The sequence below is a fragment of the Thunnus maccoyii genome, chromosome 4 (assembly GCF_910596095.1).
Source record: "Thunnus maccoyii chromosome 4, fThuMac1.1, whole genome shotgun sequence".
NCBI classification, from domain to species: Eukaryota; Metazoa; Chordata; class Actinopteri; order Scombriformes; family Scombridae; genus Thunnus; species Thunnus maccoyii.
Window position 1 is genome coordinate 3,982,851 of NC_056536.1, and position 23,848 is coordinate 4,006,698.

At 39.8% G+C, this 23,848-nt stretch overlaps 1 protein-coding gene across 1 annotated transcript in view; it reads right to left on the bottom strand.

Moving 5' to 3' along the window:
- ntsr1 (neurotensin receptor 1 (high affinity)) overlaps positions 1 to 14,947 on the bottom strand; it is a 98,110-nt gene extending 83,163 nt beyond the window's left edge. Inside the window, exon 1 of the mRNA XM_042409513.1 lies at positions 13,954 to 14,947. Within this exon, the coding sequence (XP_042265447.1) occupies positions 13,954 to 14,622 (669 nt within the window). The 5' untranslated portion in view covers positions 14,623 to 14,947. The remainder of the gene's footprint in view (positions 1 to 13,953) is intronic.
- Positions 14,948 to 23,848: the final 8,901 nt, after the last annotated feature.

Here is a 23,848-nt window from a genome sequence, read left to right on the forward strand (position 1 = left end):
TGTCAGTTAAACCACACACGTCATTTAATACTCGAAGAAAGTAAGTAAGTAAATAAACTTTATTTATAAAGCGCCTTTCAAAACCAGAGTTACAAGGTGTTTTACAATGCAAATAAAACGAGACAGAGATAAAATAGAATAAAATTAAAAAAAAAAAAAATTAAAAAGTGTAACAACACATAACATCAATATAAAACAATAAAAGCATAATAAATACACAGAAGTCAGATAAAACAATTAAAACAGTGAAAGCAATACAGAGAGTGATCAGATATTATGCAATAAAGTGCTTACGAAAAAGGTGAGTTTTTAAGAGCTTTTTAAAACTGTTGACTGACTCTGCATTTTTTATTACTAAGGGAAGGCAGTTCCAGAGGGTGGGGGCCACAACCGTGAAAGCACGGTCACCCTTGGTCTTAAGCCTAGTTTTTGGCACAGCCCGAGGGCATTGATCAGTAGACCTCAGTGATCTCACTGTGGTCAGGGGACACAGTAATTCAGATATATAGGTTGGGGCCAGTCCATGTAGTGCCTTATAGTTAATTAAAAGAATTTTAAAATCAATTCTAGAAGCTATTGGTAGCCAATGTAGGTTGGCCAACACTGGTGAGACGTGTGCCCTACACCGTGTATTAGTTAACAGTCTGGCTGCTGCATTCTGGACCAACTGGAGGCGAGACACAGAAGAACGACTCAGGGTGGTATACAGTGAATTGCAGTAATCAAGACCGGAAGACACAAAAGCATGAATTATTTTTTCCAGATCTTGAAAGGATAATATTTTTGCAATGTTTCTAGGGTGGAAGAAACAAGATTGGACAACTTTCTTTATGTGACAGTTCATGTGATGGTCAAAGAGGACTCCCAAGTTTCGTGAGGCTTGCTTGACATTTACTGCTAGTGGACCTATACACTGCTGTACTGTTTCCGTAATGCTCTCACAGCCAATAATTGGATTTCTGTTTTGTCAGGGTTAAGTTGGAGGAAGTTGTCTGCCATCCAGATCTTGATAGCTGTTAGGCAGTCTTGCAAGGTGGAGAGTTTGTTCAAGTCAATTGAATTGACAGAAATGTATAGCTGTGTATCATCCGCATAGCAGTGATAAGACATGCATTTGAATTAACTAATTAGGAGGCCAAGGGGGAGCATATACAGTGAGAAAAGAATCAGACCAAGGATTGAACCTTGGGGTACACCACATGACAACCGAGCAGAGGAGGACATGAAATTATCAATTGCCACAGAAAAACTGTCTGACAAATAGGAGGCAAACCAGTCAAGGGCAGTTCCGGTTATGTCCACCCACTGCTGGAGCCTATTAAGCAGAATAGAGTGGTCAACAGTGTCGAAAGCTGCACTTAGGTCAAGAAGCAACAAAACTGAACAATACTCAGCATCAGCACACATTGAAACATCATTTGAAACCCTAAGCAGAGCGGTTTCAGTACTGTCCCCCACATGAAAACCAGACTGAAACTTATCAAAGATCTCATTACTGTCCAAGGAAAGGAAGTTTGGATATCGGTCTGTAGTTACTGGGCAGCAATGGGTCAAGGCTTGGCTTTTTTAAGAGTGGCTGAACAATTGCATGCTTAAAATAATCAGGTACACAGCCAGAGCTAAGAGAGCTATTTACAATTGAAAGTAAAAATGGTCCTAAAAGACTAAAAACATCTTTAAAAAGAGAGGTTGGAACAATATCAAGAGAGCAAGAAGAGGGGCGCATTTGGGAGACAATGGCAGAGAGATCTTCCAATGTTAATGGGCTAAACTGGCTCAATAATGAGGCATGAGCTTAACAGTCAACACCTGTAGTATGAGAAGGCAATATTTTTGACCTCATATCAGAGACCTTATCTACAAAGGATAAGAACATTTCACAGTCAGTATTTGAAGAGACCGGTACAGGTGGAGGGGCAGGGTTCACTAATCTATTGATAGTGTTAAATAAAACTCTGGAATTATTTTTGTTGCACTCAATGAGATTAGAAAAATAAGCCATTCTTGCCTCCTTCACTCTCTTATTAAAAAATGAAAGTAGTTCTTTCATATGTAAAAAGTGAACCTCAAGTTTAGTATTTTTCCACCTCTGCTCAACCTTTCTGCACTCTCTTTTAAGACAGCGTATGCCGTCATTCATCCAGGGGGATGAATTAACTCGAATAGTTTTGTTTTTAAATGGAGCAACAATATCTAGCGTTGACAAACAGAGGTTGTTAAAGACACAGACAAAATAGTTGGTCTGAGCAGGCAAAGCCATATTCTTACTGAGATCTGCAAAGATAGAGGCAAATTTGTCTGCAGAATGGCTGTTGAGAGTGCGAGAGCGGGTTGAGCGTTTGATGGATTGGGTGTCAGCATTGAAGGTAATATCAAAGATAATGCATTTGTGGTCAGACACAAAAAAGTCATCAATGTATAGGGAATTCAGATTCAGACCCAAAAAAACCAAATCAAGAGTGTGACCATGATTGTGGTTTGGACCTGAAACGTGTTGTATTAAATTTAAGGACTGAGTTATGCTTAAGAATTCAGCAGCAAATTTAAATTTAATAGGCATACCAGGGCTGATTTTATTGGAACAGTATCAACTAAAATAAAAGATTAATAAACTAAATATAAAACAAATATCTGATCTTTTCTTTACTGTAGATTACTGTGTTTTTCTCCTCCTGTGTGTTAATGTGAAAAACTATTTAGGTGCTCTGGTACAGGTGACATTGAGTTCTGAAACCCAGGAAAATAGAAAAATACACATTTGCCAAACTCTGACATTAAACAAATCTGCTGTAGCAGTAGTTACCTTTCTTTCATATAGGCAAAGAACAGCATGCAAAACATTTACAATATGTAGAAGCTTCTCATTTTCAGCTGATACTGACCATCACTTTCTCCAGTTAAAATGACAAACATTGACAGCGGCAGGTCATATCAGCTTTGAGAAATACGCTTGCTTTCTTGCCGAGAGTTAGACACATGTATATACGGTATCACCCACTTTATCACAGGGTTGAAGCCAACACAACAAACTGTCAGTGTTTTAATAGTTTCTGACTGCACTGTATGTTGCATTAATATTAAGAAGTACACCCGCATTAATTTTGTGTAAATTACATGGTGCATATATGTACTGTGTAAAAGTTTGTCAGTGTGCAGAGTATGGCGTTGACTTGACATCTGTACTAAAGATATCACTGTCAATCATCAAGTGATGTATGACTGAAATCACCTTGTGATTGTGTGGTTATTTTGAGTGCTTGAGGGCAGCGACACAGTGTATAGGATACAATGTAGGGGGCTAGTTGTGTACATGACTGAACAGCGTGTAAAATGATCATTATCAAATGAGCTGCATTGAACAGCATGAAAATTAAACAAATGGAACAGGACACATAGTGCAAAATTATGTACAACAGCACATCACAGATGCCATGGAAGAATCTCTATACAAAGCAAAAACCAATAAGATGCAGAATGGGTGTATAAAGAATTGGGTAGGTTTAACAGACTTTGTACTTTGGCTTTAAAGCTACTGTTAGAACTACAACTGTTTAAGCCATCTGGTAAGGAACGAACTCTTAAATGAGTTGTCATTTCAGACTTTAGCCACAAGTCACAATTTTAAATTTAGCACAGAAATTTATGTTTCAAAGTCAAAACACAGTAACTACATATTTGGTCAAAATTGAGTTGAATCTGACTTCTCATCATCTGTTTCACATATAAAAATGATTATGCCATAGAAATGTGCAATTAAAAGAAACATGAAATTTTCAGGATTTACAAAACAGAGGTAAAAACCAAATCGCAGTGACTGCAGTCCAGCTAGTTAAAGCTAGCTGATCGAGGGCAGCAACAGCTAGCCTAAGCTAAAGAAAATTTACCAACTTTTTACAAACTGTTTCCTGTAATAAAAAAATCTATTTTGATCCTACAAAATCTTTGTTATTGAGTGTATTATACCATATAAACAAGGCAGTAGTTAAATCAAATTATAATGAAGAAAAGTGTAAGACCAGATAATCTAGTCCAGCTAAAAGCTAACTACCCCAGTTTAGATGCCCTAGCCTAGCTTAGATCGTCTGAACATAGAGTGCAGTATCGGATTTCATATGACTTTTTTTTCCCTATTTTGCAAGGTCAAAATATAGCTGTCATGCCTTCAAACTTCACTGTTTCTGTAGTTAGCTCTCTGCTGTTGTAATCCAGAATTACAAAATGATGTAAACAACAGTTTTTAGATGGTAAAAAAATGATAATTTTGTCTACCAGGAGGAACTGAAATAAGTGTGCAACAACCAATAAAACATTTGAAGCTATTAGAAAACATTCTCCTTCTCCCCCGGAGGAATCAGACTGTGTCCATGCTAAGCTGGCTAAATCTGTAAACACATCTTCTCTCTGTTTTGGCCCTCCGCACAGACTAAAACAGCATTTTTCTCCCTGAAAACAGCTTTCAGAGTGTGCAAATGTGAACGCGCCAGCTTGGCCTTGTAGTGTGTACGGGGAACAGTATATCATTTCTTCTTCAGTGGTTTTATGTTGGCAGACTTGCAGATGTCCGTGAATGCCCAGTAGGAGAAGAATTACCCATTTTGGCATTTTAATGTGGATGGAGGTATTTGCAGAAATGAGCTGAAACTCCTACTGCGGATGCATGGGATTTTTGCACAAAAACAGCAAATTAGAATTTAGCTGGCTTAATGTACATAGTCTCTGACTGTTTTGTAGTACAAATTCACCCTTCTGCACAAACTGCATGACCCTTTGCAACCAAAGCAGAGACTCCTGCACAGCAGGAGACCACTCAGTGCAATGGCAGCAAACAGACCCGCAGGTATATAGGCCAAGGTAAGTGCACACACCAGTGCCAGCGAAACACACAGCATGTGAAATGTAAATGTACTGGAAATATCTGAGCTTACTGTCAACTGCAGTGAGTTAACTTCCCTTTCAGTTTGCTCACATCCTATAGTCTTGAAGAAATGAAAAACAAATCCTCTCTTGCTTCTTTACTCTCTCCCTCTTCCTCCCTCATTCTCTCCTCCTTCCCCTTGGTAGATAATTTACACACTTGCACTTGCAAGTTTAGTTTTTAGCACTTTTCTTTTGTAGGGTATGAAAACCATAATCAAACTATAGGACTGTAACTAATCATTATTTCCTTGATTCTCCATTAAATGGAGTTATTATTATGACAAGGTTCAGGAACAAGACCACACCCCTCTCTTTCACTAAATTCAATCACCCGTGCCTCACTAATTCAATCATCCGTGCATACCTATATAAGTGTGTCTAACCCCTTTCTCTCCCGTACGTCTCAGTTCTCACGCGACCTACGACACGCTTGCATCGAAAACCCTTACCTCCTGCCCGTGCTCCGTGATCCACGTTCCTGGGCAACATACCACCCACGACTAGATCCAGCAGTACCAATGTGATATCTCCTTCACCACCACATCCACATTCTCCTTCTCCTTCTCCCCTTCTCCTCCAAACGCAGCTGGGATCCAGATGCTCCAAACGCATCCACACAATGGCCCACTTGGACGTGGCTCTTTTCCAAGCGATTAACATCTTCAATCGGATGTTTGCTCACCTCCGGCAAGCTCTCGAGGAGACGGTCGTCCCACTCCTATGAAACGATGATAAAGACAAACTTTCCAACTCTATGCCGGGCCGATGCACGCCGCACACCGATGACATCACAACGCCGACAACTACAACAGAGCCCAGACTTCTTCAGCCCTGGCTGAAGGCCAGGCTGAACTCCAGATACAAATCCTGTTTCGCCGAACTGACAACGATGCCCGGTTCTCCCTGCTCCTCTCTGCCTCCACCTCCATCACCGCTCCAGACGGCCACTCACTTCTGGATTCCCCGCCCAGCAACACCAATATGCCGCATGTCGATGACGTCACGACGCAGCCAACAGCTTCAGCCCATGTGCCCATGTGCCTGCTCCCTCCCTGTCTGATCTGTCTCGTGTTTTTCATCTTTTCTCGCATCCCCTCATCCTTTCCTCTTCCCTTCCTTCAGCAGCAGCTGCCTCTACGCTTTTGACTCCACCCGATCCAGCAGCTCCTTCTTTTATGTTTCTGTACCTAATCCCACGACATCCTGCTGTGCTCAGACGCAGCAGTAGGTGGTTCACCTCCGATCAGCCACCTGAACGGTCCCAACCTCACCCACCCTCTGCTCTCTATGAACCGTACTATGTCATCTTCACAGCCCTTCTTTGGGGGTATGAGCGGTCTTCCAGTCATCCTCGTTCATACAGCCTACTACGTCATCGTCGAGCATAATAAACTAGAAGTTTAAATTCTTGGCATCAGACTCAGATTCCCACCTGAAAGCCGGTCCCTCCGTTTTCAGCTTCCATGCCTCCCACGGTCTTTCGTTCCCTTCACTCAATGTTCTGACCCTCTCCTGCTTCACCACCTTCACCCGTTCCATTGTCAAGATTAAATCTCCCACAATACACGTCTATGCCAGCCAAACTAACGTCTCCATAAAACTGTCCTCAGGGGCACCATACCTAGCCTTATTTCACGCACACTTCGACATGTTATCTGTAAGTCCGAACCACATCTTATGCTAAACGCTTGCCCCTCACTTCAGACTTCCTGGCTCACTACCAAACTCTCCACACAGGCAACCTGTCTCCCCATATTGATAAAGTCAGTCCACATTCCTAACCGTACTCTGGCCAATTCTTCCGCAGTGGAGCCGCTTCAACCACTTCCAAATAAGAAATCCCAGACCACCCGTTAAAATTAAATATATAAAATTCTCGACCGCTAGTCTTCCCAAGATTCCATACCTACCTCAGCGACATTCAAAGAGCCCGTTCTTACTTAGTCCAATGAAGTTAATTTTGGGGGATGACGAAGCAGAAAGCTCATAGAGACACATGTTCCATTTGGTCCCCGGTCGTCCCAACGCCATCGACCCCCTTCATCCCTCTCCTTGATCCGCATGCAACCCACCATACACTCTCCTCATCAATCCTGAACCCTCTCGACAATCCAAATAAATCTACTTTTATACCGTTCAAATGGTGTGGTCTTTGTTAGTGATTCATAAAATGTCAGCAAATAGTGAGAAATAACCATCAAATGTTCCCAAGTCCAAGGTGGCGTGTTCTTTTTTCCTATGACCAAAAGTGCAAAGATATTCATTATACCATTACAGAAGAGGTCTAATGAAAAACATTTGCGGGTAACAACTATACAAACGCAGTACTAAATCACTGGATATCTTTCAAAAGATTTTTTATAAAGTTTGATGAAGATACAGATATAGGTATCGTCTGTCAAATAGGTTGTTTTCCTCCTTGGTATGATTTGTTTTGGCAGATCTGAACACCGGGGTGTGGACCAAAACAACCTTACCCTCTAGATAAAGTGGTCACAGTCTGGTCACAAACAAATTCCGAAGCAGTTCGTTTGTGGTAGGAACATGATCCAACCTTGATCTGACCCAAGTACAGACATACTCTGCAAGCAGATGAGTGAAATCAACAGTTGCTTGCCGGAGAATGAATTGAGATCTGACCTGAACTACCACAAAGAAGTACATTGCATTCTTGATATTTGGGCAAATAGGAACTTCTTCAGGGCTTTCTTTCTGTGTTTATGGGGCTCCCACCCCAGACACATCTGACCACTGAGAAGAGAGAATGTTCTCACCTGGCTATTAGTGATACATTTTGGTTTGCTTGGATTTTACTGTGTTGCAGAACAGATGGTCACACTGAGCCTGACAGCATCCTGCTACCCAACAGAGCCACAGAACAACAACCCACATTAGCTTTCCTGTTAAAGTCCAGTTTTTATCTTACAAACATGAACACGTCTTGTCCTGCACCTTAGCTTGTTGAACGAGCCATCAAACAAACATTCACTGGGGAAAAGTGCACCACTAATGTCAGTTAGCAGGCTAGATATCTAATAAGCTACTCTGCTACAGCACATTAAACAGCATGTAATCATACCTGCAAATATCACTTTGGACCCGTTAGATATTGGTTTGGTTGTTGCTTTTCAAAATCCCTGTTAGTGACACACTGTCCATGACATGTTGCTACACTACTTTGTTTGCTTTGTCTCCATGCCTGTAACACAGCTATCCTGCCAGCTGCTGTCAATCAAACAAACCTCTGATACGTCCCTCCAGCCGGCTGAGACTAAAAGGAGCATTTCTGATGATTTTTTGAAGACCTTTTCTCTTCATTTTAACAATACAAAACTATTGCCAATATATTTAAAGTCCCCATACACTCAAAACTATGATTTCATATTCCTTCAGTTGGATGCTTGAGCTTCACTGTGCAGAATGATGGTATATGTGCCGAGTTTGTTGACGGTTGAAGGCAGTTTTCACATTCATCTGCTGAAGGGGGAAAGTTTCTCTGTGCCATTAAAAATCGGAGTGTAAGGGGTGGGCCTATAAGCAGGATTTGTGACACTACAACTGGTTTCGAAGCCAATCATGGTCTAGTATGCAACTTACATAAATGTGGTGTGGCAATTTAACCCTTTGAAAACGGACGTCCCGCGGGCGGCCCTAGACTGGCCACGGGGGGGGGGGCGCTGTTTACATGGTCCAATTCAAATAGATCTAAAATAAAAACCATAACAGCTAGAGCTCTCATCTTTTACGCAATCACATTATACGCTTGTGTCAGAAGATGATGACACCATTATATCACGTTACGTGCGTGTAATAAAACCGGGTAAAACGTAATGACGACACGGGGTGGTGCGGTGGAGCGGAGTGGAGCAGAATGGAGAAGCAGGTCGAAGTCAGAGAGATTGAGAGAAAGTTGAGAGATTCAGATTCAGATACTGAGAGAGTAAGTGTATTTTTGGAGCATATATGTGTCTTTTTTTTGTCATGATGATGAAGAAAAGAAGGCTTTGGGGGTTTTGTTCGTGGGTGGTGACCAAACAGAAGAGGTGCTTTCTTCTGATCCGGACTCCTTCAGTGAGGATGAAGCCCATTTTGCTGAAGGCATCGATCCATATCAGGATATGTAAGTTTATTTTTAGGGATTATTATTTATTTATTTGTTTGTTTTTTACATTTTAGAGAGTTGTTTTTTGTGCTGTGTGCATGTGTGTATGGTGGGAGTGTGTGGTTTTCACGGGTGTGGGAAGTTTCAGACTTTCTCCACAAAGCGGAACGTTTCTGCTTGTCAAAGGATTATATTTTCAAGTTCATCGTTATTTTTAATGATATGTCTTTTTTTATGTTTTTTCTAATGTCATTTTCATTTATCTTTGTTTTAGCCCCACTGGAGATGAAGGAGCAACAGAGGACCACCCAGACGCAAAGCATCCCAACACACATTTTGTATTTTGTAATTTATGACACAATTTCAATACTTAGGCCTATATCAATCATTATGGTTTATTGGCTTGCATAACCTTTTAACTTAGGTTGTACAAATTTTAGGGATATGGAGCATTTTAAGATATTCTGGGAAATGACATCACAATAAGCAAAAATACCAACGTAGACACTGGGGAAATATGTCTATTGCAGATGAAACTAACAAAACGCCTTTGCACTCTGCTCATAAAAATGAGCATATCTCAAAAACTAAAAAATGTACATGGTTCAAATAACTTATGGAATGTTAAGAAATATTTTGTTCATGTTTCTACATTCAGAAATGTTTTGGATCAATGTATTTTGTGTGTTTATTCAGTAAAATTTGATGAAAAAACATGTCCGATTTTTGTATTTTTTAAATATATGACACAATTTCAATACATATATCAATTATTATGGTTTATTGACTTACATAACCTTTTAGCTTAGGTTGTACAGATTCTAGGGATATGAAGCATTTGACGATACTCCAAAAAATGACAGTAGGACACACCTTGTGTCCAGCAGTCCAAACTTATGAGAAAAAAAAAAGCATATTTATAGATTCTGGAATTTTGAATGAGGGAGAAGGAGGAGATGTCACTTTAAGGATTTTAAAGTGGTAATTATATTTTTTGTGGAAAAACCATATCAGACACACAATATTGTTCCAAACATTATAGTAGGTATTTGATATGTCTTAATACATATCTGGAGGGGTTTTAAGAACATGTTGACATCATTTTTGACTACAAAGGGGGTGATTAAATGTGATTTCAGTTGGACTTTAACTCCAGTTACCCCTCAGGTAAATACTGAACTTGGGAAAACTGCCCACTACTTTACACCTTATAAATGGAATACATTACTAAACTTGAATGTCTCAAGAAATATAAAATATTAATTTCTCCCTTTTGGTTTTGATTTTTTTTGTTCCTCAAAAGAGAGCAGGATATGTGATTTACAGAGCAGATATGTATGCTGTAGCAGAAAAAAACATGCAATTTAATTTCAGTGGGACTTAAAAAGTTTTAAGAAGTTAAAACCATTTTGTAGATGTTCTGTATCATTTATGTTTCCCATTTGACATAAAGTTTTACTCACAGCACTGCGTACCTTTATTCTGGATAACTGCATGGGGGAATTGAACTCCCTATCCTGGCAGTGTTAGTGCCATGCTCCACCTATTAATCTCCACAGGAAAGCCTTCTGTCTCCCCTCTTGCTGTCTAACCTCCTCATCTCTCCCTTTCACTTCAATTTTCCCACACAAATACACACACTCCTCTTCACCCCATGTCACTCACTGTTGTAAAGACAGTGAGTGTTTGGGAACCCTCTGTTGCAGTCAGGCGCCTACTGAATCAGCTTGCACTAAATCTTCCATGCACACATACACAGCGCAGACAAACAAACACACCCACTTATAAAATGTTATGGGAACAATTTGATTGTTTCCTCTTTGCCAGCACAGTCCAGTGTGTCAGTCTAGTGTGCATCAAATTATGTCCCCAGACTCGACTGTCCTGGAGTATATATTGTTCTTGTCTTTATATCAAGTGGAAAAAATAACACAAAGTCTTATGTGATTTTTATAGCGTATGATTTTTATAGCATATGTGTGAGAAAATGTTTCTTCACTGACACAAACTATTTGCTAGACCCTGGCTCACGAATGTCAACAGCCTCAATGAAAGCATCAGAGGATAAGAATTGTTAGCCTTGGCACTGCATCAAATAGTTATTGCCATGTAGGAGTGATGAATAGAGGGGGCAAGAAAACATTGAGAACAGGAGAGAAAAGGAAAAGACAAGACATGCATGGAGGGATAAACAAAAGACAAGACAGATGGGAAAAAAATAAGTGTGGCATAGAAAAGCAGAGAGAGACTAAACCCAGAAGCAGAAGAAACCGCAGCAGATGATTGTGATGATCATAGTGATTACAAAAAGAGTTACTTAGAATACGCACAAGCAAATGTCACATTCCCTTCTGCTTTTGTCTCATGCCAAGTGTCCATAAAGCTGCAGTGAAGTGACAGAGCATCCACAGAAAACCTCACCTTAATCATTTCCTATTCTCTCACAACACCATGAACTCTGCTGGGCTTCTGAGTCAATGCCAAGTATGTGCATTGTAAACAAAGCCACAGAGATTGGCTTCATCATTTATATGACCTACGACCTGCAGAGAAACACCATTTATCTTGGGGAGTAGTGGGGAGAGAAGGGATGGCCTTGAGAAATAGCCTGGAAGGTGTGTGGCTCTTTACATTAAGCCGCATGCCTGCTTAACATGAATACAAGGCTATAACTAATGATTATTTTATTGGTTGATAGTTATTTTTGTGATTAATGGATTCATCATGTGGTCTATGAAATGTCAGAAAATTGTAGAATTCATTTTGTCCGTTAATAAAAACATTAAGAAACATGGGATCCAGTGTTGTCAGATGGAACGGATGATAAGCAGCCTAATCAAAGCCTAGAACCTGTCCAGTCATCATAAAAGTAGATAGGGCTGCAATTAACGATTGGTTTGATTATTGATTAATCTGACAATTATTTTCTTGATTAACTGATTAGTTGTTTGATCTATAAAATGTCAGAAAAACTTTAAATTTCATTTAGTAAAGTTTTTTTTCTATATATACCAGTCCTGTCACCTCCTGTCTTTTGTTTTTTCAGTGTATTTAGGCAAACTCTACACCACAGTTACAATAATAAAGAATTTATGTTAGAAATCATAAAATTGAATATAAAAGGGAATTAGGACAGCACACCTAGTCAACTGATTTTAATTTGAATTGCCACATGGACGTTTCGGGCCAGGCGCCCTTCCTCAGCAATCTACTACTAGCAATCAACACAATCCACAACAAGTGGACTTAATTATAGGCATCCACAACTGATACAACAAGGTCATCCCGGCAGAGGGAGCTACACATATGAGTCATCATAATGAAATTAATAAATTGAAATAAAAATGGACTTATGTCCAGTACATAAGAAGACAAACAAAAAACAAACAAAAGAACAGATCTCATTCATGTGCCACATCACAGAGAACTATATACAGATCAAATGAAGAAAATATCCTGAGTCCACAAAAGCAATTTCCCATTCAATCCCTTAAATGCGAAGACACTCAGAGTGCGCATTTGACACATCTCCCTCTACAAAAGACCCATGTGTCTGCAGCCACCTCTCCCCAAAAATACTACTACTACTACTACTACTACTAATAATAATAATGCTAATCAAAAAATAATGCTAATCAAAAAATTAATAAAAGTAGTCAAAAAATAATAAAGCTAATCAAAAAAATGATCAAAAAAAGTAGTAAGAAAGTATAAAATAAAATAAAAGCCTTTTAGATAATGTTACAATAAAGGTTAAAAGTTTTCACTGATACAGACAGAAATATGATATAATAATAATTGAAGGAGGAAGTGTCAGTTGTGTCGAGCTGAACCGGCTGAATTAGCGTCAATGTCAGTCTACTTGGATGAGAAGGGGATGGTTTTTGGAATCTTTGCCCAAAAGGGACAAAAAGCAGCTCACATTATTACAACCCACCCTGAACAATTATTACCCACTCAATTAAATAAAAAGTAGCTTAGTTGGGTGGAAAACTAGCCAATCTGGCTACACTGTTGAAATCGCAAACCATCAAGGTCAAGGTTTTATAAGTGATAAAAATGACAGTGGAAATAATTTTTATTTCAGCTTTAGAGAGTACCGCTGCCTGAATGCTAATAGCATCAGACCTCTGTGAGTTCCTAGCAAGATATGATTGGCAGTTTATTGGACCAATAGAAGAGCAGCAGAGCCACACCACACAGATTCATTGCCCCAAGAAAATGTGCACAATTACCATAAAGACCAAGAAAATCTGAGGATTTTTTATTTATATATTTATAAAAATATTTAACATTGTTATTATTGGTTCATTTTGTACAAATTGAGCAAGGAGATGTGTGAATTCAGGCCACCATGTTTGTTTGGATTAGGAAAAATTCCAGTTTGGGAGACAGGATTAAAATCTGTTTTTATGGTGCAGCAGAGGAGGATGGTTAGGAGAGGAGGAGATGGTTCTGGAAGTGCAACAACGACCTTTTGGGTTTTCAAATATCATTTATTTTTCACAAAAAGTATGCTTAAAAAGAGAAAAAAGCAAAAGCAACAAGTGCTCACGTTTGACAAGCTGGAACCATACAATCTTTGTCAGTTTTGCTTGACAAATGACGTAAATGGTTAATCATATACTAGACTAATCAATTAATTGAATAATTGTTTCAGCTCCACATTAACAACAAATATGCGTAATAACTGAGCCAACAAGCAGGTTTGCTCACTTTTTGATATTTTCCCTGAAATTTCACTGATAAATTGGGTCAACAAATCGTCTAGAAGAACTAAGGATCTGATAATTTCACATATATCGTTTTTGATTAATCTTGTAAAAACAATCGTCATGTTGTTTGTGGAAAGACTCTGCCTTCTTCATTTCCTGAAAGAAATGAACCTGCATGAAGTGGAACAATCTGAAAAAGCCTAAATCTGAGACACCCACCTGAAGCACAGTCTTCATGGTGATAGGGGAGACGATAGCGGTGCAAATCTTCTCGCCTTTGCGCATCACCTGGCCCATGATAAAGAGCATTGGCGTGGCGAGCGCGAAGGACGCCAGCCACATGGCGCTGATGAGCTTCTTGGTGCGGCTGCGGGACATGATGCTCTTTGCTTTGAATGGGTGGCAGATGGCCATGTAGCGCTCCACGCTCAGACTGGCAATGTTGAGCGCGGTGGCATAGGAACAGCTGTCCCGGAGGAAGTAGTAACCCCTGCACACGGCGTTCCCGAACACCCACGGGTGGTGGAACCAGATGAAGTTGTAGAGCTCGATGGGCATGGAGAGGACGAGGATCAGCAGGTCGGAGACGGCGAGGCTGGCCAGGTGATAGTGAACGGTGCTCTGGAGGTTCTGCAGGGTCTTTTTTGTCAGCAGGGTGTACAGGGTGATGGAGTTCCCCAGTGAGCCCACAGCGAACAGAGCCACATAGATAACTGTGACTATCACCTTGGAGTAAACGTCCGTGTTGACTTCTAAGTCTTCCTCCTCTGTTTTGGAAGCGGCGCTGCTGTTTTCAAAAGGAAAGTGTGAGTTATTCCCAAAGATTCTCTGCGCCAGTGCGCCCAAGCCGGACAAGTCGCGCCCCGAGAGCGTGGAGTTTAAATCCATGATGCCTTTATGTGTGGACACATATAAACTGTGAGTGAAGTTGTTTAAACTGAGTGGACATTGGCTATTTCTCACATCCACATCAAACGGAGTGAAATGGCTTCAAGGTCTCAAAGGAGAGCAGCTTTTATAGTAGGGACGTCAGGAGGCGTGCTCGCTATTGGCGCTGCTGCGATGACGCACGGCCATTCAGTGAGTGGAGCTTTCGCTATTGTGTCCATTCATGTTTAACCTTGGAAACCAAAAATAACGTGAAGGACCTACATATCGAAAAATCACAAGCGATTAAATTCAAGCACACTTTCTGAGAGACGTTTTTTGATTTCTGTTTTGTAAGTATCCTTGACACCAAAAACTCCCTCTCTCTCAAACACACTCTTCTCTCTTTTCTCCTCTCTCACACAGGCATATAAGTGCAAAGAAATAATGTTAGGCAACAGCTTGAGCCCCATCACAGTATACCTGATTGTGTTAGAGGCTTCAGTTAAGATTGTGTCTTTAGTGCTAATGATCCAGTCTCACTGAGGGGAAATGTAATCACTGGACACTACCACAGCTGCCACTGCTGGAACCAATGTAGCAAGACAGGCCTTCCTCTCTCTCTCTCTCTCTCTCTCTCTCTCTCTCTCTCTCTCTCTCTCTCTCTCTCTCTCTCACACACACACACACACACACACACACACACACACACACACACACACACATAAATAATCTCTACAGATAGTTGAACACAAAGTGGTACATCTAAAGAAGTTAAACCTGTGCATGCGTTACAAGGCACATAGTACATTAAAGCATATGTGTGTTTATGTGTTGCAGTGTCATTCTACACAGCATCAAGAACCTGATGATGATGTTCTTCAGACTGTGAGGAAATGCTCTTCTTCTTAAATAGGAAATCTCTCCATGTTTCCGGCACCAGGGCCCATGGCTCCTACAGAGGTTAATGTGTTTAGCTGACAGGCTGTCATTGAGGAATAAAAAACATATAGCGTTACTTATAACAACTATCAGCTGTTCACAGTTTGGCCTGTTTCCAGGAGTCATAGTGGGATAAGCGGATGTACAGTACATCTGCAGTACCTTAAATATGATGTTTACTGTGGGACAGGATGTCTTTTTTTACTAATGTTTTTTCCCTTATCTCATTCACTTCCCTCAGAAGGGGTCAAAAGGGGCAGCTGATGGTTAAGTTAGAAATGAGAAGACAAAAAAGTATTCACACATTTACTGATTGTACTCTTGTTCAAGTTTTGGTGAAATAATGTTAAATGTGCATCCAGTGTGTGGGTGTCTTTTTTCTGTTTCAATGTCAAGTTTTGTTCAGTGTTTGAAGTTGTTCTTTTCATTATGTCATTATGGAGTGATGTTAATGTCAATATTAGTGACAAATGCTCGTTTCACGATCCACAAATAAAATCAAATGTGTATGGTGATTTCTGAATAAATGGTGGTGTTTGCAAATGCATGTTCCTATAATAATTGAAAAGCGTCCTGTGCATACTGTATGTCTAAAAGTTATTTTGTTGCATTTATTTCCATATTGGCAAATCTGTGCGTGTCAGAGACATAAATGCCGCCCAAATTAAGTTTTCTGTCAATATTATGAGAAAATGTTGTGCATTATTGTAATGGGCAAGTTGAATAAAATGTTCACTGACAACATCTTTTTTTTCCCACAAAAATAGCTAATCTTGCAGTAAAGTATCCGCTGGTAGTAACCAGAATCAGAATCTGTTTTTATTAGCCAAGCATGCAAGCATACAAAGAATGTGTCTTGGCATTTGCTCCCACAAACGCAACATAGAAGGATAAAGAATAAAAATGGAGTATAAGTAAGGTGATGATAAATAATGAAATAAAACAAAAGTGATATTAGAATTAAATTCTAATATCTATTTACACAACTAACCTGCAACCTGCAAGCATTATTACATTTTTTATGGTCATTTTTAGGCACTGGCAGGACTTAGTTAAAGTTCTCTTCCACTCAAAAATTTGTTTTTCCTCTTGTTCCTACAGTTGACTGTTTGAGCTTCACTATGCAGAATGATGTATGTGAGTTTGACACTAGAAGGTTTTCACATTCATCTGCTGACAGTAGGAAGCTTCTCTGTGCTCATTAACAATCTGATTTTAAGAGGTGTACTCACAAGCATGATTTGTGACATCACAGCTAGTTTGGAAGCCACCATCGTGGTCCAGTATGCAACTTACACAAGTGGGATGTGGAAACCTGAAGACAATATATGTTGCTATAAGTCAGTATATTTACATTGAGTATAATAGATACATATGGCTGAAATTTTGGCTAATTCAACTTCACACTGACTATAATGATGCTTAGTGAAAGTTCAGTCAGGAAGACTATCTTTTGCATGCTCAAGTCGTTAGTATTATATCTCAAACCATCTGTTATTCCCATCCCTCACACATGCTCACTTGTAATTTCCTTGCTGTCATTCCACTGGGTGTCCATTAAGACATCAACTGTTCAAATCAGCTGATCACATCTAACCAATAGCACAGTGATACACCTTCATTTCTCCATCATAATGCCGCTGTCTTTTCAAATATATTTTCTTCACTGTCATGGTGCTGTGTTGCACGCCCCACCACCTCCCCATCACCGCCCATTCTTCAGATTCATCAGTGCATTGCCTCATGAACCTCATCAGCCTTATCAGTCTCAGCAGAAGTCATCAAGTTTCATTCACTTGTCTCTCCTGATTGAACTGCTTTTGTGATGTTCCTTTCCTGACATAAACAGGTTTATGGAGTACTTTTGAGCTTGTCTTTTTGACAAAATTTCTTTCACAGTTAGCCCTCATTACTGTGTGATAGTGTGTTTGTTAGTTTGTTAATGTCGTTTTTGTGCTTTACCAGCCTCTTCACACACAAAGGTTGCTCAATCCACATGTCAGGTGATCCAGATTCGACAACAATCTGTAAATAAATGCAACATAATGTCTAAAATGTAATAAGAAGCATTTCAAAAGCAAAAAGCAAATTTGTTTCTTCACTTTTGGTGTTTAGAAAATGTATTTGTGAACACCTTCAATTATTCACAAATTGTCATACACTGCCATGGCTTGTTTTTACTTTTGGATCATTAAACACACATTTGTCACTACTGTTGACATGAAAAAGATTGTGGTAGACGCACAAGTCCAAAAAACTTTAAAACAGGTGATGGACCAAAGAAACAATGTACAAAAGAAAGAAGAAAGTCCACACACTGTTGCTCCCTTTTTCTTTAGATGCAGTTTAATGGGACATCCACAAGTGACGTTTCGAGCTACATCCACACATTTCGAGCTATCACTACTGTTTTGAGGTACCACTACTGTTGACACAAATTTCTCTTCACAGTGAATCAGCTGCAAACTTGATGTAAGCATTCGACTAGTCACTCAACATGAAAGTCATACAGTATTAAAATTAAACCTCTTCTCTTTGTGTGCCTTGAGTGCCAAAATGTAATTTGTTGCAAGTTTGGGGAATACACAGGCTACATTTCAGTAGTGTTACATAAAACACACCTTAACCCAAATTCCTTTTGTCTTGAGGAAGTAACGGGATTTTCCAGCTGGTATACCTTTATTTTGTCAGGGGTTGTAGCTAACAGGGTTCAATGAACTTGGCAGCCTGAAATATAACTGGCAAAAAACAATTTATAAACTGAGCTGAGAAATGGCTTGGACAGCCCAGCTGTCCATATATAACTTAGCGTGTGACAAACAATGAGAATTCCTTTGCTTGGTTTTCACCTGACAGCAGCAATTTGAGATAAATGGCTCTTTGGCCAAGAGACTGAAGATCTGCTATCTAATCTGAATTCCTCATTTGCAGCCATTTCCTTTGCAGCTTAAAGCAAACATACCAGGCCCAGTACATTTACGCTTAATGTACACTTCTGGAGTGAAAGCCCAGAAAGAAGGTTAAACTAAATAAACCAAAAGGGAAATTACTGACTAAGATTAAACAAAAAGAGGCTATTTTAGTTGTTAGCCTAACACTTTCTAGTTCTATTGTTTGTGATACTGTTAATTGTTGCATACATGGTATTGGATGTATTTATTTAAATTTATACTGTATGTTCTGGACTGAAGAACAATTAACAATCAGGTTACTCCAGTGATTTACTATTGCATTCACAAAAGACAAATTTTTAAAAAAAAAAACAATGATCAAAACTGAAGTACCTCAGGCAGAGATGCTCTAAAAATGCACATACATTTCTCACAAAGCAACTCAATAGCATCTTTCATTAGAGCCTCACTGCCTCCTAAGTAAGCACTTCTGTCAAACCCTACATCTTGACTTTGTAAAGTGGCCTTTCAATTAAAAATGTGACATCTGAAGCCTACAACGACATCTTGATGACATCATCAGGGTTTTGTTTTGTTTTTTAATTACTATCTACCCGCATAAATACAACATGTTTTGTGGAGAGGAGATATTTTTCAGCTGTCTTACATCTTACTTACTGATATTGTATCTTTTCAGCTAAAATAAAATATGTTTTAAGAATAAGAATTGATTTACACTGATGTCACAAACATAAAATATGTGACATATCGTATATAACATAACATCAGTATTAAAAGTGCAATATATAATTTTCTGCTGCTAGGGGTTTCTCGATAGAAACAGTAACAAAAGATGGACTTTGATGTTGTGTTTGATCATTGCAGTCAGCTTCTCCCAGTTAGGATTCCTTCCGTGTTCATTGTTCAGGAGATTTTTACCAGGAGCCAAATTATCCACAGAGGTCTCTACTCGGTGATTAAAACCAGTAAAAACACTGAATAAAGCAGTTTCACGTCAAAAATCTGTGTTTTTTCCCCACACAGTTTGGTGGACACAGGACATCTGGAGGGGCTCAGCTTGCTTCTCTAATGACTTAGGATCCAGACGTTCGATGACTAAAATCCTTCATCCAAAAAGATATAGTATAAAAATGACCAAGATCTAAAGAGTGTATCATAAAGATGTGGCTTAAAAGTGGACAAAAAGTCAATTTATGACAGTTTCCAGCGGACAACCACAACACTGACACATGTGCAATGGGGATATGATGCCATTGACTGCTGACCAAATGAAACAAAGGTTATGATATTGTAACCCTAGGTCTATAAGCACAGGAGGAGCCCTCTACTTGACTGTATGGGTAATATTCTCCTCCAATCACGTGACGCAATGGCCCACTGAAATCTGCATGTATGTAGCCGACCAAGCAAGATGCACCTAACGATTACGTGTGTCTCACACAGTATATAAGGCAGCGCTTTGCTGCCGCTTTCATCAAGAAACCATTTCAGCAGATGGCGTAGGAGTGGCAGGGTCCATAGGCAGAGGGCTCCGCCTGTGCTTATAGAACTAAGGTTAAAATATCGTAACCTTCGTTCTATCTCACACAGGCTCCTCCCTCTACTGGACTCTATGGGTACAGTAGGTGGAGCGGGTACCACAGCTGACACTCACACCACCCTTTTCACAAGTCCTGAGTCATCCCTGTGAGCACAGACATTGAAAATGAGCCCATCATGTCCAAGAGACAGAACCTTATGAACAGACAAGGCGTAGCCCAAGACGATGCCATGCATATGTCCTCAACACTTGGCCCACTGAATAAGGCCATCGACACTGCTACACCATGTGTAGAATGCGCTAGGACCATGGTGGGAGGGTACTTACCCGCCTGCCTGTAGGTTTGGGAGATGCACTCACAAAGCCAACTAGCTAGGCACTTCTTGGATAGGGCTTTACTGGCCACTCCCTCTCCATAGCACACGAACATTCAACATAACATGCCAACGCACATACAATAGATGCAATTTTGCCTCCCTTGAACTCCTTATGTTCTTGGGAACAAAGGAGGGGTTCGGTCTTAGAGTAGCACCACTATGGTCACCACAAAGCAGCAAACAGCTGGGGTGAACCGACAGGGCACACAGCTCACTCACTCTCTTACTCACTTGTCAGTGCAAGCAGCAAAGCTGTCTTGATTGACAACACCTTCAGAGAGGAGTGCTCCAGAGGTTCATAGGAATCACTCACTAGGGCCACGTAGGGGTGGGCGAAGACCATTCTGTCACCATCACATTGCAAGGGTGCTGGTGCACACAGCCCTTGCTGTTGGGACGCTCTCTCCCACAGTCATTTCTGCGCTGTCGGTTTGGTCCATTTGGGAGCCTGCTGTCATGGAGCACGGACAGGGCTCCATGACAGCAGGCACCCATATGAAACCGTGACATGATGAGTGATAAGTGCTTTGAAGCAGTGACTCCATCCTTTGTGAGGTAAGATCAGTGTGCAGATTTGCCGTCACTGAAGTGAGAACAATGAGAGCATCAGTGAAGCACTGCCTTATGTACTGTGTGAGACACACATAATCGGTAGGCGTGTCCTGATTGGCTGGCTACGTACATGCAAATTTTAGTGGGCGATTGAATGCATGTGATTGGAAGAGAGTATTACCCATAGAGTCCAGTAGAGGGCAGGGAAATTATGGATTTCCCTGGATTTGAACATTGTTTGAAACATTTGGAATAATGTAAGTACACAACTCAACAAAATATATAACATAGGTCCAGTCATTTTCAGACATTTTAATGCAGAAAAGCTACATATTATGTCTTTAAGTGAAGTAATACTCTGTCAGGTAAAAGGTTATGAATGATGCTGTGACAACTTTTACATTGCTTGCTCTGAGAGTCACAGTTTCTGACTGCCGTGTCACAATGCTAATGTTAACATGCTGATGTGCCAGTATAATGATTGCCATATTCACCATAATATATTAGCGTGTTAGCATGCTAACATTTGATAATTGCCATTAAACACAAAGTACAGCTGAGGCTGATGGGAAAAATCATTAGTTTTGCAGGTATTTGGTCATAAACCAAAGTATGGGACAAAAGTTTGACCTAATGATGGCTCTATATGAAATGTTAAGGGATCACTTAATGTTTACAGTTCATCATGAGGGGGACATGATTTTTTTTCATGGTAATCCACTCAATAGTTGATGAGACATTTCACTCAAAACCACTCATGTGAAGTTCATGGTGGCACTAATCAGTAGTAGTAGGATTCATCCTCTGGGAACCATGAATGCCTGTACAAAGGGTCATGGCATTTCATCAATCAAAGAGTTGAGATATTTCATTCTTGACCACAGTGGTAGACTGACCGACCAACATTGCCATTGTTAGCATTGCTAAAATGGCTTAAGTCTGAGCAGTATAGTTAATGGATATCTACAACAATAGAAAAATAGCTTCATCTTAAAAAGAGTCCATGAGTTCACATAATAGTTCACATAACATTATAGTGTCTTTGTGCATGGCAACACTCTCATAGACATTGGTGGTGTGGAGATGTTGAGTAAGCTGAGTGAGACTTTCCTTTCTGTTACTGAAGACAGCAAATTTTATTGAGTTCCTCCCAGACTGAGTCTCCCTTGTGACCTCCACTGATTGTAGTTGTCAGTAATATTGGGCTGCCTCAAATTATTTTCTTGTTCAGCTGCAGTGTTGGGAGAGTTTCTTTTAAAATGTATTCCACTACAGATTACTGAACATATGCCCTAAAATGTAATTTGTAACATATTTCATTAGATTACTCAAGTTAAGTAACATATTCTTAACACTTTGGATTACTTTTGGAATACTTCAAAATCATCTTGCTGAGCCCATTCGTCTGGGTCACTCTGAATGTAGTTAACACTTGCTTTTGGGAATGACCTTTATTACTGTCTTCAGAGAAAAATTTAGGCAAGTACACAACAGACAAATGTGTTTTGTCCTGCAACTTATAGTTTATAGAAAAATGGCATCCACCAGAGAATAAAGTCTTCAGTTTTCCTTTACCTTTTCTTTAATTTCCACAGCATCAGTTAAATGCAGCATCACACTGAACGCATTAGACAACATTAAAGATCGCAAAGTGTATTTACTCTCCACTAAGCAAGTTGCTTAATTAGTCTGTGTCTCAAGGCCATCATATCAAGGTCAAACTTCACTGCAAAATAAGTTACTCTACAGTCCAATAAAGGCAGCTGTAACGCAGCAAGAGAGTCTGTTCAAAGTGTTCACAGGTCATGTGGTTATCATGTGGGGTCAAAATAAGCCCTCCAAGTTGCAGGTGTTTGATCATAAACCAAAGTATTGTTTTTTTTTTTAATTTAGACCTGATAATGGTGCTAGATGGAAAGTGAATCACTAATGTTATTACAATATGTACTAAGGGGAACAGGCATGTCTGTACCAAACTGCATGGCAGTCCATCTACTAGTTGTTGAGATATTTCACTGGATAAGAGAAGATTCATCCTTTTGAGACCATGAACATGTACAAAATTTCATGGCAATCCATAGTAACTGAGACATTTGATTCTAAATTTCAGATGAACTCTTCAAGCAGTCAAGTGTTTCAAGCCCACCACCGCCAGCATAAATTTGATGGGGTTGAGATGCTTCTTCATTTGACATTTCAGTCTCACCCAAAGTGGGGTACCAGCCCTATGATCAACATTGCCATCCATAGAGCCACATCTCTAGCATGAGTAACATAATAATCTCCATACAGATGGAATATCACACTGTGTAAATTAAATAATACCTTCAGTGTCCCCATTCATTTGTATCTTACTCACTTAATTTTAGACTAGAATCAGCCATAAGTTTATTTGATTCTGTGTACACTGTTTCACTTTCCATTTATGATGGGAAAACAAAATATTTATGTGTTTCTTAGTTGTCCACAATGTATGAATAGATGATATTCTGACCCAATGTAATGATTCCACCTGATGTTCTGTGCATTGCGTTGCTACTGCCTCCTCCTGGCCAGTAGGACTTGAATGTATAGGTTATTATTGGACTCGTATTCCTGGCATTTATACATGAGGCCTGGAGGTCACTAGCCTCTGAGACAGGAGAGTTGATGTTGCAACTTTCACAGCTTTCACTCACCTGCTTGTGTGTAACTGTTACCTACCATTTGCATGCAAAGAGTTGCAATTTGAAGGACAGAGCTTTGATGAACTTTGGGGCAGACAGGTATCTGGCGCCCTGTGCACCAAATATTGCTCTTGAGTATGACTCTTTTCTTAGTATGACCTATGATTTAAGAGCCCTTTACTCTTAATAAGGGGATTGTAATTTCTTAGGAAAAAAGGAGTATCATTTCTGTGGAACATGTTACAATTTTTACAAAAC